The sequence below is a fragment of the Aethalodelphis obliquidens genome, unplaced genomic scaffold (assembly GCF_003676395.1).
Source record: "Aethalodelphis obliquidens isolate GAN/ISIS:26980383/991018 unplaced genomic scaffold, ASM367639v1 scaffold46, whole genome shotgun sequence".
Lineage (NCBI taxonomy): Eukaryota > Metazoa > Chordata > Mammalia > Artiodactyla > Delphinidae > Aethalodelphis > Aethalodelphis obliquidens.
The window spans coordinates 910,697-929,541 of record NW_020837990.1 but is presented as its reverse complement, the minus strand read 5'-3'; the positions used below and the strand labels follow the sequence as shown (position 1 = coordinate 929,541).

The window sequence follows — 18,845 nt, the reverse complement described above, 5'->3', positions numbered from 1 at the left end:
TTAGGCCAGATGAGTAAGAGGCCAAGGTTTGGGTGTTAGGAGCCAGCTGTGCGCTGGGAAGTCCTTGAAGGAGCAGAGTTCCTTGCAAGCTGCGTAGCTGTTTCGCTTTTTACTAAGATCCTGGCACTGACGATGCATTCCTGCTCTTCAGTTACGCCAGGACCCCTTGGGGGACAGGTATGGAGAGAGTGATGCTTATGCTTTCGTTCTCATTTTTCACATTAAGGGAATGGAAACTACCCACAGATTAGTCTCCTTTCTCAGGTTCAGGGGACAATTTGCAAGCCCATTCATAACCCAGTTTTGACTAGAGAGGAATGTGTACACGTGACTAATGATTATACTTTTATTTCCAGCTTCTTAGAGATTACAGACAATTGTCAAGTGCCTTTAACTGTTCTTAATCAACCAATAAACAGCATTATGATTCTTAATAGTATACACAAAAGCCCTCTTTCACATTTGCCCCATCTAGATTACTTTTCTAAATGCTTATCCTGTAGCTTTACTTTCAGCCTCACGTTGTTCCTCCATCTGGATTGTCCTTTTCATAGTTAAACCTCTTACCTTTAAAGAGCCTGATATCTCTGTTTGCTTCTCAATGACCTCTGCGGTCACATGGCCTCCCCATGGGCTGCTCCAGCTCGCCCTTCTCTTCCCTCCTTGAGGCCATCCCTTAGCGCCTCCCAAAATGCCTGCACGTGATTCTGGTTTCTTTCTGTTAAATATTCACATTATCATTATTTAGACTAAAGGAATAGAATTGTTTTCAGCTTGGAACAAAATAGGGCTGAAATCAGTTCTCTGAAAGATTGTTGTGTAGTGGAAGAAACATTTCAGTTCCACATGAGGAAAAACGGGGAGTTTAGAAGGGAAACTTTATACAGAAATTTGATAACCACCTCTCATATTTTATAGAAAAAAACATAAATGCTAGCCGGCCTGCATGGCCTTAAAATCTCTTCCGACCCCGAGTTGCCACAGTCTGGAGGTAAGGGGACAAAAGTGTTAAAGACATTTCACTCCCAGTAATAAGGGAAGCGAATGACATTGAGATTCAAGTTGTTTGTAGTTTGGAATTATTCTAATACAGATACCTGGCCCAACTGGAGGACAAAAGACAAGCGTTACATTTGCCTACCAGCTCTGGCATCTCAGAATATGGAAACAGCCATGTGCTAGCTGGGCGCTGTCAATGAGGCAGTTCTATTCATTTCCATTAAAAAGCAACAGCTGTCATTTAAACTCCTAAATGCCCAAATCTAAAGGATCCACACTTACGTCTAAGATGTGATCATACTGCAACGGAATCATTTAGCAACCTTGCTGCGATACCCAGGAATCTGGTTTGTAATGAAAGCAGTGAAGGGAGGAGCTGGCAGGGCACTGGTGGGGTGGTACAGGGGACACTGCTTATATTCACAAGGCCATGTGGTCCACGCATAGCGAACAGCAACCAGGCTGTTGTGACAAGACTTGACATTCAGGGCCAGCGTCTGGGCGGAGAAAGTGTCCATGGGAGCTGGAAGCCACTTGCACTGATGGTCACTGCAACAGGAGATCTAACAGGAGAGTCATAAACAGGAACAGTTAGGTCAGGAGGATATGCCAAGAGGCGGGACTGCTCTTCAGACAGACTGAAAGAGGAGAAGCGGCCACTCGCAGCCACAGACACATTTCCTACAGTGACCAGAACAAACCTGAGTCCAGGCTGGGTCTGGTCAGCACAGCCACAGATCCATAGTAAAAGTTCACGTGCTAATATAAATGCTTAAATCCATGAGTAAAACATTAAATGACTGAGGGAGACAAGGCAGCGTAGTCATGAAACATTCAGGGAGGCTCCCCTGGACAACCTGCCTGTGATCCTCCGGCCAAACAGCAAAGCAGGCAGGAAGTTGGGTGAAGCGAGGCACCGCTGTGCTGCTCTCTGGCTCCCAAAGGAGCTGGAGAATGAAGAAGGGGCACAAAGGAACTTTGGATGGTAAGCTGTTCTCAAGTCAGAAAACAATCTATCTGGTGAAGGGAGCATAAAATACCCAGTTCCCAAGGTTCAATTCTGTCCTGGTCCCAGCTAAGATTCCAGGTCCAGACGATGGGCAGGCTGCCAGCTGTTGACTAGAGAGGAGAACTCAGAACACAGAGGCTCCTTGGAGCTAGGATTCACCTAAAACCCAGCATGCAAAGAAGCTAGGTGGCGTAGGTGCTGAGGAAGCACCTGAGGCAGGTGGGTGCTCCGGTTAGGATTCCAGAGGAGGAACAGTCCTAGATAAACTCCTGTGTACAGTTTGTCTTCTACATTCTTTCATCCCCCCTCCAATGCCCTCTTTTCACTCACCGCCCGCCACAGCCTAACGACTTCGGGGCTCCCAAAGACACTCATATAAATGCTCCACCTGGGAATGCCTCCACCGCCAACCCCGACCTTAGAAGACTCCTAAAGAAGCTGTTTAATCAATAGCCCCAGTTCCACAGAGGAATGATCCTCACCAGGTATTAGAAGCGAATACAGAGTTCCGTTACAGTAATTCATACTAAGTTGCAACTCACCAAGCTTCAACCTCTTAAAGGAGAGACTCAAAAGAAAATCAGAATTTAGGATAGTGTGACAAAGAAAAGATGTCTACGAGTGAGGGAAACATTCTGGAGCGAGGGTCCTTTCAATAGGTGTCCACACATAAAGCCACGGGCCCTTTCCCACGCAAAGATGGCTGCTCTGGGAGGGAAAACGCAAAAGGAGTATCATTTCAATGTGGGCACGTCTTCCCTTCCTTGGTGGTCCCATCAAAATTGCCTCTAAGTGAATCAATCAGTAGCTGCTTTTTTGTTGCTCTGAGATAAACTCAGCCCCTGACCAACCAAAACCTGCCTCGCAGTCATGTGATAATTAGAGGTGGGCCTCGGCGTGGAGGATATCCCGCCCCCCCCAACCCCCCACAGGATGAATCCCTACTGTTTCTGCAGTTCTCACCTCAAATATCTTGTTGTTGTGCCTCTGCACCTGGATTGGCTGGGAATATGTGAGGTTCAGCAGCCCCATGTCGCCCAGGAGTTCTATCTTCTGAGGCAGTGGTCCTTGAAAGGTCAACTTTGCCCCATAAGCCACGGCACGGGCCCCCAGGTGCAGCCTGTAGGCCACCGTCTGCTTATCCCGAGGGTGTGTGCTACAGGATAAAGAAGAGGTAGAGAACTGTGGGTTTGGGCTCAACAATAATCACGTTTTTTAAAAAAGGAAATCTTATACAAAGCACCCCTTAAGAAGGTGAGAATAAAGTTGACTGAATCTAATAGCCAGTGATCTGTGGCGAGTCAGCCTAAGAGAAATGGTGAGTTGTAACCACAGATGGGGCTCTGGGCCTTCTACGGGTCGGAAACCTTGAAATAACCGAGGACTCGGAAGGAAAGAATAAAGGGAGAGAAGGAGGGAGGGAGGGCAGGTATTGGAACTAACCTAGGAGAGCTCTCGTAAGACTGCTGCAACCACTGAAAGTCCTGTGTTTCATCTGAATCAGCTGTTCATTACTTGGTCTCCTCTAGGTTTATTTGTTCATTCAATAAACATTCATTCATTCAAAACTAAATAAATATCCCTAGTGGTCCAGTGGTTAAGACTGCACTCCCAATGCAGGGGGCCCGGGTTTGATCCCTGGTCAGGGAACTAAGATCCCACATACTGCAGCTAAGCCCGCATGCTGCAACTACGGAGCCCACGCGTGCTCTAGAGCCCATGCGCCACAACTAGAGAAGCCCGCGCGCCGCAACAAAGACCCAGCGCAGCTGAAATAAATAAATAAATAAATAAATAAATAAATAAATAAATAAAATTAAGAAAGAAAGAAATGTTCATTCAGGCTCCTACTATAATCCAGACACTCTGTGTTGGGCTCCGTTTCACAATGAAATCCCCTGGTATCCTACAGCTAGCGGGTGGTAATCATAGGGGCTGTTAACATCGGGGTAGTCATCCAGATAGTCCCCCTCTGAGTCCACCTCTGAGCAGGTAGAATTCCATTTCCTGCTCTCGCTGAAGACAGGCATGGCCATGGGATTTGCTTTGGCCAGTGCAATGTGAGCAGAAGTGACTTACGTTGCTTTGGGTTGGGAAGCATTTAATTGCCAACGTGAAACCGTAGGTGCATGTGGAAGCACAGATCACCCTGGAGCCTCTGTCGCTCTGGATCTGTGAATGACGATGAGAGCAAAGCCTCTCTGTTGACCTTATTTGGACATGGAGTGTGAACGCGAAATAAGGTTCCGTGGCATCAAGGCACTGGGATGGTGAGGGTTTCTGGTTACTGCAGCACATCCCATGTGAATGACTGATAAATCATGCTTCTAATGTCCAATCCTCAGGTCCCCTCACAAGTGAACATCAGAGTGAAGGCCACAGACAAAGAACATATATTATTGTTCAAACAAAGCCCAAGAAGCACCCACCTGCCAAAAGGCGAATTCCTATCACAGAGATCCACAGCTACAGCCATGAAAGTGTTGGGCATCCTTAGGTTAGGGACATAGCCAAAGTCTGCCGTTTGATGCCAACGGATCTCGGGAAGCCCATCATTTGGGGTTGCACCAGACAAATATGAAGATAACTAGAAAGTAGACATTGTGCATCAGCATTTTATTTCACCAGAAACCTATACTGCAATAAAGCTGGAAAAACATTAAACATTTTTAAAAAGAAAGCTACACTAGAGTCTTTCACAAGAAGACCCTGCTTCTGCTTCACTGACCCCCGTGCTCATCCAACACGTACTTACGGAGCCTCTCACCCTTGTGGCTGAACCTCTCATCCCCCTCGCCGCAATGAAACTCTGCCACCCCTCTCAGCAAGAGGTGGAGTCTCTCTCTCCTCTCGCTGAACCTGTCTAAGCCTGTGATTTGCTCTGACAAACAGTGCAGCAGAGGTGATGGTGTGCAGCTTCTGAGGCTTTGCCTCAAGAGCCCTTGCCTTCAGATTTCATTTTCTTGGAACCCTGAGATGGCCATGTAACAGAAGTCCAGCTACCCTGCTGGAGAAATGTGGAGAGAGCAGTCTTGGAAACTGGAAGGTCATGAGGAGAGAGGTGTTAATATCCCAGCCGTCCCAGCTGACGGACCAATCATGTGAATTCTAGATCCTTCAGTTCAAACTGCAGCCACATGAGCAAGCCTGGCTGAAGTTACAGAGCAGAGATGAGCCACCCCAGCTGAGCCCTGCCTGCCTGGCCAACCCACGGAATCAGGAGCAAACACAGTGGCTGATGTGGTAAGCCCCGAACTTCTGAGGTAGCTTGTTACAAAGCAGTAGGTCCGTCACTGACAACTCTGTGTACAACACAGGGCAAAGCACTGTAGGGAAGCAGGGAGGAATCTGCCCTTGAGTGCGTGGCAGATTGCATCAAGGACCCCAGTTCTTCACACCTTCCAAGAGCCACACCCTCCTGCCATATGGCTCTGTGGTTTCTCCCACTAAGAGAAGGAGTACATTTCCCCACCACTTGATTCTTATTAAAATCTCTTATGCAAATTGGCTTTAACATATGAAATGATAAAAGGCGCTGAAGCTGCACAATGAAACGTCATGCAAACTAGAAAATGGCAAAAAAAAGATCCAGTAAGTGACCCTACTTCTTCCCACACAACAGCCAGAAGAAGAGTGAAAGTGGAGCCATGTTCACCAACCAGCGCCATGATGAGGATCATGGCAACAAAGTCTAGGGTGAGTTACTAACCTGAAGCGCTGCGGGAGAAATGCTACCAACAGCCACTCAAGCCTAGGAAGTTGTCTCAAAATGGCAGTTTGCTGAGAATTGCTGCAGTAATTCTCCACTATTTCATCGGCTGCACTACTACACACTGGCCTCATGGGGGCACCAGCAGACTCCACACGCGCATGAAATTCCTGTTTTTCCTGAGATAAAGCAGGGCACTTGCTCAGTCTCCTGCAGTGATTAGTAGAAATACTAATCACTGCTAAAGAAAGCATATAATAGCCAAAGAATATAAAACTGGGCACATTTGGAGGACTTTACAATAGCATCTGCAGTCTGCAGTGTGTTCCACTGTTCCTCCAAAACCCTTTTTAAAAAGCACACTCCTAAAAAAAAAAAAAAAAAAGCACACTCCTAGGGACTCCAGTGCCTCAACTCCGGCTCCTTTTTCTCTCTCCCCGGGCCTCCGCTCACCTCTCTACTCAGACACAGGTGTCTAGCCCTGCTCTCTCCACGGAGTTCGTGTCCTGCCTCTAACTGTGCTCTAGTTACTGCCACCACCGTTTCACACTCGGCCCTTCCATTAAGTCAATTCATCTTCCTTTACACAACAACTGTCCCTCCAGATTTTCTGACTTCTCTCATTAATAATAATAAACACTGACATTTTCTAGCTTGTGCCAGGCTTTACATGGACTAACTCATTTAATACTTAAAATAACAAAAAGGTTCAATATCTTGTTCGAAATCACATAGCTAAAGAAGCCAGAGCTGGGATTCGAATCCCCAGACCATGCTCTGAGCCATTATGTTGCCGAATTTACCATTTCCCTTTGAAGTTAAACATTTATATTTATATTTATATTCCCAGTTTTCCACAAACAACCAACCAACATACTGTTGTTGATGATGATAAAGTTGACACCCAAGGCTAAGGGACTTCCACTAAACCACATGCACAAGTGCAAGGACCAGGTCTCTCTGCTTCATGGTATATTTCTAGTACCTCACACAGTTCGTGGCATGTAATAAGCATTTAAACATATTTTTGGCTTGAATCGGTTGAAGTCACATTCAAATCACCATGTGCACAGGCTGAGAGACAAAAAAATAGTTTCCACCAACAGTAATACAGAACTGGTGACAGGAGTTGCTATTTTGAAAATAATGAGCAGAATATTCTCATTCAAAGTCAAAACAAATGTTAGAAAGAAGAAAGAAAATGATTGTAAAGTAATTATAAGTGGAAAGAAGGTCTATAAAAATCTTTATCCAAAAAAAGGTACATGAAATGGGATGAGGTAGAGGAACAGGAGGATGGTGAGAGGAGAGCATCTGGGGGACACTCAGAGGCAGACGCCTGGAAGTAGGTGCGTCCAACTCAAACATTAAAGCCTATTTTGTGTTTATGCTGTGAGGTGGGCCTCGTTTGTTTGTTTGTTTGTTTTTGTTTTTGTTGTTTGGTTTTTGTTTTGCAGCACACGGGCCTCCCACTGCTGTGGCCTCTCCCGTTGTGGAGCACAGGCTCTGGACGCACAGGCTCAGCGGCCATGGCTCACAGGTCCAGCCGCTCCGCGGCATGTGGGATCTTCCCGGACCGGGGCATGAACCTGGGCCTCGTTTTTATAACACCTTACTTGTTTAATTCCTATGTCCTAGACAAGTCAGAACTACTACCCTGCTAAGATGTCTAGGTCTCGGAGGGGTCACGTGAACAGGTGAGGCAAGGCAATTATGAACTTGGTTAAATATGTTTATTCCTTTTAGACAAGGCTGAGAGCAGAATCTTTCTGACGAGGTACCACTAACTGAAAGTATGGTTTCTCTTGATATACTTTTTCATTTGTGTGTCGGGACATATTTAATGAGTGCCGACCAATTAGGTCGTACTGGGGCTATAAATGTGATCCAGGAAAATGTGGTCATGTGCACAAAGTACATACAAGTAAAAAGGGGAAGTGAAGGGTACTAAGCAGTCACCCATATGGGGACAGACTCTGGGTAGTCGCAGAAGGCTTCCTAACTGATATCCAGGCTAACGGATGACAAAAGTTAGGAAAGTGTGGGAAAAAAAGATTATTCCAGGCAGAGAGCATGCGCAGTGGGCTGGGAGTGAGTGAAAGAGCGCGGTTCATTCTCAGAGGTGGGAGGGATAACAGCAAGTTCAGGAAGGTGTGGGGAGGTGGACACTGTCACACATGGTTGCTAAGAGTATAAATACACAAATGGATACATTTCCACAGAAAAATTTAAGGACATGTTCAAAGCCTTAAAAAGTGTGCAATTTAACCTAGTAATTTCATTTCTGGGAATTTATCTTATGGAAATAATTAAGCATGTGTGCAAGGATTTAGCTACAAGGAAAATAAACATGCCACTGCTTATAAAGGCAAAACGTTTAAAGCAACCTAAGAGCCTGTCTATGGAAGACTAGTTAAATTACAATACAACCATATTTCTGAACACCCTCCAATCGTTATAAATTGTGCTGAAGATTAAAATTTATCGGCATGAAAAATGTTCACAATATGACCTTAAGAGAAAAAGCGAGATATGATACAGTATTATGGTATGGATCCTATTTCAAAAATACATGAGCAGAAAAGGTCTGCTTATTTCTGGATTGTGGAATTATAAGTGTTTTTAGCTTCTTTTTTTTTTTTTGCCTTTCTCTTTAATATTTCTTTAATGAACATGTAATGCTTTTTAATAAGAAGAAATATTGGTTACTTATTAACTTTTTTTAAGATGTAATTGTCCCATCAGTAAACTGAGATGAATTAAGTTACATTCAGTTCTTGACCAGCAGGCAAGCTAGGAGGGCAAAAAAAGGAAGACGGATTCCAGGGAAGAGATCAAAACAGCACCTCCCCACACCAAAGCCCATGAACCCTCTTCCTCTCAGCACGTACCTGGACAAATCCAAATGGGAAGAAGCGCTCTGTCTGCCCCTGGGAGCCATCGTGGAAGGTTTGGCGCCAGTCTTCAATGAGTGCAGGGAACGTACAATTGTACAGGTCCCTGTTAAAGTTTACATTGGACTCCCCTAAAAACAGTCCAAATTGTGAGAAGAGTTTGGGGTAGATGCAAAGGCAGCCACACACTGCTCCCCAACCTCCATGCATGCCCTTAGGTAGCGGGCCTTCCTGCCGTCTCCCTGGACTGGCCTTGTGCTTGCTCTGGCCAATGGGGCATCAGCAAACGCGATGCAAGCAGAGGCTTGAAAAGCAATTCAGCTCTGTGGTTTGTTCTCTCCTGATACACTTGGAACCCTGACACTGCCATGTAAATGATAAATTAAGTCTGAACTAGCTTTGCTGAAGGATGAGAGGCCACGTGAGAACCAGGAGGCCCCGGCAGACAGACAGCCCCAGTCAACAGGCATGAGGGAGAGGCCAGGCTAGGTCATCCAGCCACCAGACAACCTGCCAGGTGGCCAAAGGCACGTAAGAGATCCCGGCAGAAATCAGCCAAAGCAGCCCAGACAGAAAAACTACCCTGCTAACCCAGAGAATAGTGAGCTCGCTAACATTATTACTGTCGGAAGCCACTACGTTCTGGGGTGGTTTCTTGTGCAGCAACAGCTAACTGATACAATGGAAAACCAGCAAACTGAACACTCACCCTGGTACCATATCACCCCTTTCAGAGTCATATTACGGAGCGGATGGATCATGGCATTCCAGAGAACAGAGTATTCACTGGGACCAGTTTCAAGATCAGATGGCATGAACCTGAAATCAGTAAGACACACAAGTGTCAAGAGAGAGCCAATGACTGATCACATGACGATCCCTGAGCTGGGCATCTATCCAGCTTCACTTGGGGCAAGCTCCTGATGAAAGCAACACAGAGTTCAATTCAACCACTCTGTTTCCATGAAAACATGAGGACAGTCTCCAAATTTCACTCCAGGTTCTTCCCAGAATCACTGTCATCAGTCAGCTTTCTGTGAGTTCAGACGGGGCCACCCCGGTTTCCATCTAGTGATTAAGACCAGGGAGGAGGAGCGTTTTAATGAGTCTATTGCACAGGCAATAAGTTTATTTAACTAGTACTCAGTGGGTGGACACTGAGATTGCATTAAGCTCTTTGCTTTTATAAGCAATGCCATGATTATCTTCCTTAGAGCTAAATCACTGCATATAGTCTTAATTATTTCCTTAAGATAAATTCCCAGAAATGAGATTGCCAGGTCAAAAGGGCACATTTTCTTAAGACTTTGAACATGTCCCTAAATTGTCTCTGTGCAATACTTCTATGAATTTACACTTGCAACAGCTGCATATGAGAATGGCCACTTCCCCTTGCTATTGTCCCTGCCATGTCCCCAGAGACCTGGGAAGCCTGGCTTTAGATTCCTCCAACTCTACCGAAGGCAAGTCTTTCTGTTCCAAAACTGGATAACTTCACTCCACAACAGGCAGGCCTTTACCCAAGATATACCAAGAGCTCAAGTCCATGCTCTTCCCAGAACTGATGGGACAAGGTCTGTGAAAGCAGTTCACATATTGTTCATCTCTGTTTTAACATTAGTGTCAAGATGTTATTAACCAGCCTTTTCTCTCCCTTCCCCCACCCCCAAATATTCTTCCTGATCCAGCCCTTCCTGAGCGTGCTTTCACCATCAGTCTTCTAATACACTTCTCTGATTACATGGGTACTTGTTCTTCCAAACTGTTAGACTGTGTTTATTCTCACAGGCAACACAGCACAGTGGTTAAGAGCACAGACATTGACACCAGACTTTATCATTTACTAGTCGTGTCCACAAGCAAGTCACTAAACCTCTCTCAGACTTAGTACCTTTTTCCATCATATGTTAATAGTATCCGCTTCAAGACAGTGTTGTATTAAGTGAATTAATATATATAAAGTGCTTACAACAGTATCCAGCATTTAGAAAGCTTCTATTAAGTATTAGCTATCACTATCATTAAGGAAAAGGGTCATAATTACTTCCTGACGTATTCTCAGATGATTGTGGTGCTGATGACAGTGAAAATAATACCTGAATAAGTTACATACATTTAATACATATTCGTACATTCAACACATTCTTGACTCCCCAAAGGAGACCATGATCTTTCTCTCTTACAAAATTTCCTGGCTGGCTTTCTCCCAGACCAGAGGACGCTTTCTTACCCTTGCCTTGGGACCCCACAGGCTTTCAGTGACCTTTCAGATGACCAGGCTTCAATGGGCGTCCCGGCCCACGAGGAGGAGATCAGCCCCACGGGATACCGCAGAGTGTCATGCAGGTAACGCCCAAAGAGCCAGCACACCGCTGACATGTACGTGAAATTGCCATGGCCCAAGTTTTCTGTTCGGAGAAACAGTTAAACAGTCACGGAAAAAGTAGATGGATAGGGACTGCAGCTCCTAGGTGGGTCTAGGTGAGAAGAATGGGTGTGGGTCAGGCCTTGCATTTCTTTCTGAGACTTTCCAAGAGTAGGATAAGATTGAGAGGCAACTGTCTCACTAGCAGAAAGCCAAAGGCTCTCTGGCCAGGCAAGCAGGCATCCCCCTGCTTCCCCACCATGTGCAGGGCCCTGAGAATCTAGGAAGATTAATACTCCTCTGCAATAGGTGAGGGGCAGAAAGGCTGCTGGCCCCCATTCCACCCTCACCTACGTGTTCCTCTTTCCCAGCATCCATCCCCACTTAGCTCTGTGGAAGGGAACAAGCAAGCATGGGGCAATGTCGAGAAGAAAGATATATTTTTTCTGGGTAGTTTTATACCCAATTTTATAGCTATGGTAATGAAAACAAGAACAAACAAGTGATGGGGAGTTTGGCCAAAAGGGAAAGTAACAGAAACCAAAACCAGTGTACGTTCAGCATCGGGACTTCCCTGGTGGTCCAGTGGTAAAGAATCCGCCTTCCAATGCAGGGGACGGAGGTTTGATCCCTGGTCAGGGAACTAAGATCCCACATGCAGCGGGGCAACTAAGCCCACGTGCCACAACTACTGAGCTCGTGTGCCTCAATTAGAGAGGCTGTGTGCCGCAAACTACGGGGCCCACGTGCCCTGGAGCCCGTGCGCCACAACTAGAGAGAGAAAACCCACACGCCACAACTAGAGAGAAGCCCGCATGCCACAATGAAAGATCCCGCATGCCACAACTAAGACCCAACAAATAAATAAATCTTTTAACAATAAATAAATGTTCAGCATCATCTAGCTCATTCGTCCATACAGCCCTGTAACCAACACAGACCAGAAGAGGCAATTTCCATGTTAGAAGAAGGCTAGTGAAGAGGGGAACGTGAACACATGCAGCTGATGGGATCAATCCAATCCAACAGCTGTTAAAGAACCACTATGTGTAAACCACTGGCCTGGCACGTGAAAGATCAAAACTCAATACAGTTTGGCTCTCAAAATGCGGATAGCGTAATAGTAGTAATTGAAATCAGTTTCAAATCAGTTAAAATGGATTGAGCGCCCGCCAGGTGCCAGGCGCTTCTAGATGATAGGGGTACTGTAATTAAAGGGACATGGAGAGACATGGAACCTCTCCTCAGAGGTCTTATATTCTACAGAATAAGACAAATATTCAGCTGAGTAAAACAGATGGCAAAATATGGTTTAGTGCTTTAAGAGGTATAAACAAGTGTTAAGGGGTTTTAACAGCAAGAGAAAGAATATGAAATGAAAGGCAGATCATTAAATGCCAGGTGAGGGCGGACCTCCCTCCCTGTGCTCCGGGCATACTCTGTGCCCGGTGTTTCCCTCACCCCACTAAACCATTAGGACTTCTATATTCTCCATGTCTGGCACCCAGTGCAGAGTCAGTGATGTTCGTTGGCTGGTGCTGGGTAGCTGTGGGCAGCTGGAATAAAGGTGACTCACTGATGGACAGGTAGAGGGAAGAGAGGGAGAACGAAGGAAAGGAAGTACCAAGCAAGCTCAGAGAAGGCGCAGCTTCTAAAAACAGCAGTCAGCAGTGCCGATGCTACGGGGTGTCCAGAGTGCATTGCAGAAGAACAGCAGTAACCTTGGGGGAACCGGTTGTTGACCTGGATGCAGAAGCCAGATTATAAAGGGTTAAAGAGTGAACACGTTGGAAGGCAATGAAAAGAATGAAAAGGTGTTCTAAAAAGGTTTAACAGAGCAAAGGAGAGAGGTGAGGTACCAGGAGAAGGGTGTGCGTTATGCTTTGTTTCCCTTGGTTTTGTTAGAATAAAAGAAAAGCAGAGCTCTGAGGGCGGGGACTGTGTCTGCCCCAATCACAGCTGCACCCTCGGGGTCTAGATCAGAGCCTGACGCAGAGCAGCCTGAACTAAAGATTTCGTGCAGACTGGACAGTGGGGTAAAAGGACAGAGCCTGAGGGATAAGAGAAGGCCCTGGAGAAGGTCAGAGCCCGCATCAGAGGCAGGCCTGAAAGGAAAGAGTCAGCTGTGTTCAGACACAGAAACAAAGGAAGAAAGAGAAGAGAGCGTCAGACGCTGAAGAGATGCTGGCGGAGCTCGTGCTGAGTGGCCTCAATGGGACCGACGAAGTTGGAGGAAGAGCCATCTCCTCAGAGCAAGGGGGCAAGATTCACTGTGGAGTCTTGGGAAGAAATGTATGAAACAGGTACCGTCAGGAATGGGGGAGGGGTCAGTAAGAATGAATAAAAGGATGAAATAGATCAGAACCAAATTCAGGATCACAGATTGCAAGCAGGGCACCAGCCCCTCACAGAAGAGATGGCACACGTTCCAGCAATCACTTACCCAAGGTGGGCTTGGACCATTGCAAATCAACCTTGGCAAGGTCCTCCAGCTCCTGCTGAGCCTGGGTGAGAGACACGGAGAGGATGTGGACAGACTGATAGGCAGCTGTGTTCGATAGCTCGCTTGTGGCATTAAATATCTGGAAAAGAAGCAGGAACGTCATTTCTTACACCAACCTAGTGGATGGTCAATGATGCTACTGCCTCCTGGTAAACACTGCCAACCCTCCGAGCTCCTTCTGAGCCTTTAGGATACCAAAACCAAATGAATAATCAAAACCAATGATGGGCTGGTCCGGATCACCTTGATCCACAGAGACCACGATAAATCATGTCCCCAAAGAAGGTGGGAACACAATGAAATCTGAGATCTCAAGGACAAGTCTGTGTTAGATGAGAGGAGCTGTGGATGGGTTTAGGCTAAAGAAGACCCATATCTTGAAACGAAAATACTTCTATTCAGAAAACGTATCTGTTAACATAAAGCCATGGCATTGAGTTTTTTTTTTTAATGGAGCCAGAAAGGCCGTGGGGAGGTAAGTTTACATAATCCATAGCCCACGAGAGATGTATATTCAAAAGAAACACACCTGAGCAACGATTTTTGAACTCCTGAAACATCCTGAAATCAGCCTCAAGATGCTTATCTTCTCATCTCAGTCCTGGAAAATCACCCAAGAATAGCACGGGAGGCCTGGCAGTGTGAAAGGTGGTGTTCAGAGTGATTGCTGACAACAGTCCCAAGAAACCAGACAAAGAAAAGCGTCCGTCCAAAGACACAGCACTTTTTCCCAAAGCACTTTATGAAACCTCACCAGTTGCCAAGAGTGTGACAGGACTGGCTTAGGGTTCCTCTGGACACGAATGTGTGCTACACCGACTGGTTTCATTGTTGGTCCTATGAAGCATCATTCCTCTCTGGGCTTACATGTAAGTGCTATCTCCTTCAATCCTGATTTTTCAGTAGTTATGTTTCTCTTTATTTTAAAAAGAATGTGTCATAAATATATTGTTTTGCTTTTTAATTAGTGTTTGTTTTTCCTGGTCTTCTCTCCATCCCCCTGGACAGTCTGGTCTTCCCAAAACAAAGGCCTAACAGGAGCCTCCAGAAGGCCAGTTATCACTGGCCTCGGGGAACAAGAGCTCCAGCTGAGCCAGGACTGCCACAGCCAGAGGCACAGGAGGCTGGGCCGCTTTCCATTGGCTGCTGGCCACAGAGTGTGCAGCTGGCTGGCTTTCCCTCCCACCCGCCACAGAGAATACAGCTGGCCTGGCCGCTACAGTGTAGGAGCAGCCAGAGTGCCTCCACAGAGCACTTCATTGAAATGCGCGGCCCCTTGAATCGCCTTTTGACTTGCCGCTGAGCCTGCTGTGGCCAATAAGATGGCCAGATGCAAAAGAAATGGCTCTTTTGGTCCCAGTGGGAGCCGCAGCCTGAAATGCTCCCTGGGTAATGGCAGCTCTAGGCTGTCAGGGTTACTGGTCTTCCACACATGGTCTCAGGAAAATTCCATAGGAAATCCAGACCTGCTTGTTCAGGATCTTCCCTGGCAAGTTTCATGTAAAATAAACATTAAAGACTAAGAAGAGACTAATGCACTCACAGTATATTTTGGCAGGGAAGTTATTTTTCAGCAGCAAGTACCTGTAAAAAGTCGCCTCCCTTGAAATTCAGTTCTGCACCAAGCAGTAAGGATCGTATGTTGCTTCCATGGAAACAGGGGATGAAACTGCTTCTCTCCACCCACACCAGCTTCTGCACCGACTGGGAACTCCAGTGCCTCCTCGCAATGAGACGCTAGTTTCGGGGGGCAGCGCAGGGAACATACGTCTTTTCTTTTCGACCCGTTGCTAACACTGTAGAGTACTGCAAGGCCAACAGAATTGGGGGGAGCAGGGCGGGGGGGGGTCGGCATCCTCCTCTATTGTTACCAGCACAAAGAACTGGATCCAAAGCATTGGCTGGAAAACTTCCATTTTCAAACTCACATTTGTGTATTATTTCAAGCCAAAGCTTGAAAGCCACAGAAAGTGTTAGCAAAAATGGGGGTGGGGGGAAATTCTTGCTGCATCTGATGACAATTACTTCTGAAATTGGTACCCTGTCCCAATATCACCGAGCCTTTTTGATGGAAGGATTTCCTTGGGGATATTGGCAGCAAACTTAGGAATAAAGAGATTTCAGGAAGATTTTCATTTAAATGACACTTGGTTTCCCTGCTGATGAGAGGGGAAGCCTTACTCCATCTGCTGAGATCAAATTTCATCTCATCAAACACCTCAGTGTAATTATTTTTCTACCAAGTATTGAAATGAGGATGTAAATGAATACCAAGGTATTTGAAGTCATTAAGGCTGCAGCGACTGGGAGAGCCCTACCACCTCTCTGGGGACCCGCAGTTCACCATCAAAGCAGCTGCTCACTGGTGTTCATTTTGTAACCTTTATACTACATTCTTGAATTAATGAAGAAACGTCAAGAATCTATTTCCTCAGAGAATCTTGGCATGAGGTCTGCACAGGGGAGCAAGGCATGTGTGTGAATGTGTGTGTGTGTGTGCACACAAGTGCACGCACTGAAGGACACAGGGAAACTTTACTTAAAAGAATTTGGATCCTGTATGTTACTTTACCTTCTACCACAGTACAATATAGCAGATTTAGTTGAGAAAATAACTACAAATAAGCCAGTCATCACAGCTCCTATGAATCTGGTATTGTAACGTGGCACCAGCCCTTCTCTTCTGGATTTTAATTCCCCTATTTGTAAAGCAGGAATGTGGGGATTGCTGAGATATTGAAAAATGGGCTTTCTATCTAATGTTGGCCATCTTCTTCTGAGCTAACTAGAAATATCCAAGTCTTAAGACATACCCTGACTTAGGAGGTGACAGATGAACATTTAGACTTTCCTCCATTTATAAACATCTCACTCAGTGTTATAAATAACACTTGATTTTAAAATTCCACTTTACCCTAACAACAAGATGGGCATACAATCTGCCATTTCCCTCATTTGACTGTGAAGAGTGGTTGGTTATAGTGGAAATCTTATCTCCTCAGAAAAGTCACACGGAGGGAGAGAAGGAGAAAGACAGAGACTCTATGTGTGTATACGCGCGTGTGTGTTGGGAGTCTTCAGGGGGAAAGGAGCAAGTGGAATCAAGGAGGAGTCATGTGAAGCATCCTTTTGATCAAAAAACAAAGTTCTACCGAGTGTTTAGAGACTAGAAAACTTGGCTTTTGGTACTGTCAGCACCTAAAATTCAGTCTTGCAGACTAAGTACGTGATTTAAAACAAACAAATAAAAAAAATTAACACTTGTCTTCTTCAGATGGAATCTTTTTTCTATTTCCCTGTATCTCAGAGCTTGTAGCCCTAGTTTAATACAGAATATGCTTAAGAGTAAATTCCAGGCAGAAAGAATGTGTTCTGTCTTAACAATCAAAATCTGATTAAGCTTGACAGAAAATGGGATGAGATCCCCTGGCACAGACTGCGGCTGAAAACCTGACTGTACAGATACAAATAGATCTGGTCCGTGCCTTTCTGTGCAAACAGAGAACTGTAATTAAAGCATTAAGGAAAATACTGTTTTCCTTAATGAGTTAACAGCAATCCCACTTCTATATAAAACCATGCTTTCTATCAAGAGATAAAACTTCAATTTTGCTTCTATTCACTTATGTTAAAAGGGAGCCCAGTTAAAGTCCAGTTTAATAAACATTTAAATTCAAAAGGTTTCCGTATACTTAAGTAGGGCAGGAAGCAAGACTAAGTAAAATATTGGTTAGGAAGACATAAATGCAAGAATTTAGATTTTTAAATTAGAAAACTAATAATGAAAGGAAGTAGCTATGTCCAGAGTAGAATCTTTTTAGGAGCATTATTTATTAATTGGTTAAAAAAAGGAAGAAACCATAAGGGGTAGAAGCTATAGAAGCAAAATAAGAAATCATAAGTATGTGCAAGGACTCAATTTTATAAAATTTTTTAAAAAGATTATTGAGATCATGGTCCAGCTGTAGAGATTTTTAAGTCTCAAATTTAAATATTTCTCAAAGATGGAGAAGTAGATAATGGAAAAAGGGCAAGGAAATAAAAATCAACTTGAGGAGGAACAGAGTTTTAGAGAAAGAGCTAGGGAAGATGATAATCTTTTCAAGATCTTAACCTATTAAAGGAAACAAATGAAAGTATACATCAAAGTATATAAATGTATTAGTTCTGATGAATAATGCAAATTAAATCATTTATTCCTAAGATTCTTATTTATATAATGTACCTCTTTACTGTAAACTGAGCCTTTGATAGATATTTAAGATATCAGTTAGGTGAATATCAATTTCTTGATTTTTTAACTTGCTCTTAAAAATTATAGTTATTTCATGCTCATTATAGAAAAATCAAAAAATACAGACAAGCAAAGAAAACTAATCCCAATTTCAAATGTGCCAAAGAATTTAACTCACACTAACTTCTCTGGATGTCTGATACTGAGTAAAAAATATTTACTCATCTTTCAGCAATATTTTAAGCTGATAATCTTTAAATATGTCTATGAACTTGCTACTGTCCAGCCCTGATCCTAATATAAATGAAACAGCAATGGTCTCACTTACTTTTATTTTTAAATCAGATAGCTTCCACTAAACAAACAAAGCAATGACAATTCTGAGGCCCAAAAGCAATAACCCCATCACACGGTATCTAGAAATCCACTCTCTTTATTCTAGACTGTGTTTGTGTTCAATTAGAAAGTGGAGTTGTTTTTAAAAAGAAATCTCAGTGCTAAAGACATTTAGCACCAAAGCTTTTGTTCTACCACCGTTGTCTTGCTAGGATACCAATTAACAACTAAGAAACTTTCTCCCTTGATAACTCTTTCAATGTCCTTTTTATCCAGCTTTACTTAAGAGACCTCACTCATCGTGTGTCAGAGGGGCCCTATCCTCTAATAGCAATGGGGACAGGAACACCTCAAGATGAGTTTCATCACTGACAATGTACTGGCAGGTTGGCATTCCCTTGTTCTGTCCCATTTGATTCTCTGGGTACTGTATATGCCCCATCCCCTATCTGGGAACTCATGTAGTGCTCTTCCTCCCGACATTCTATCAGGGTAAACAAGAGCCCAGTGAAGTCTCTCTATAGCTACAATAAGGGAGAAAATATGCTAGTTCTCAAAATTTAAGAAAAATTAATCTTCAAAGGCCATGACTGAAACAGAGAAAAAAACTGACACTAACAAAAGAAATCCTAGGCTATGAAAAAGTTAAGCAAAAAGAGTCATCAGGGCTTCCCTGGTGGCGCAGTGGTTGAGAGTCCACCTGCCGATGCAGGGGACGCGGGTTCGTGCCCCGGTCTGGGAAGATCCCACATGCCGCGGAGCGGCTGGGCCCGTGAGCCATGGCCGCTGAGCCTGC

General features: G+C 44.7%; 1 protein-coding gene across 3 annotated transcripts in view; it reads right to left on the bottom strand.

The window, feature by feature from the left end:
* Positions 1–332: 332 nt before the first annotated feature.
* SIAE (sialic acid acetylesterase) overlaps positions 333–18,845 on the bottom strand; it is a 34,018-nt gene continuing 15,505 nt past the window's right edge. For all 3 annotated transcript variants that reach the window (XM_027081949.1, XM_027081950.1, XM_027081951.1), the window contains 7 exons: positions 13,420–13,558; positions 10,842–11,019; positions 9,321–9,430; positions 8,609–8,742; positions 4,438–4,595; positions 2,972–3,164; positions 333–1,562 (listed from right to left, as the gene is read on the bottom strand). In XM_027081949.1, coding sequence (XP_026937750.1) covers positions 1,311–1,562; positions 2,972–3,164; positions 4,438–4,595; positions 8,609–8,742; positions 9,321–9,430; positions 10,842–11,019; positions 13,420–13,558 — 1,164 coding nt within the window. In that variant the 3' untranslated portion in view covers positions 333–1,310. The remainder of the gene's footprint in view (positions 1,563–2,971; positions 3,165–4,437; positions 4,596–8,608; positions 8,743–9,320; positions 9,431–10,841; positions 11,020–13,419; positions 13,559–18,845) is intronic.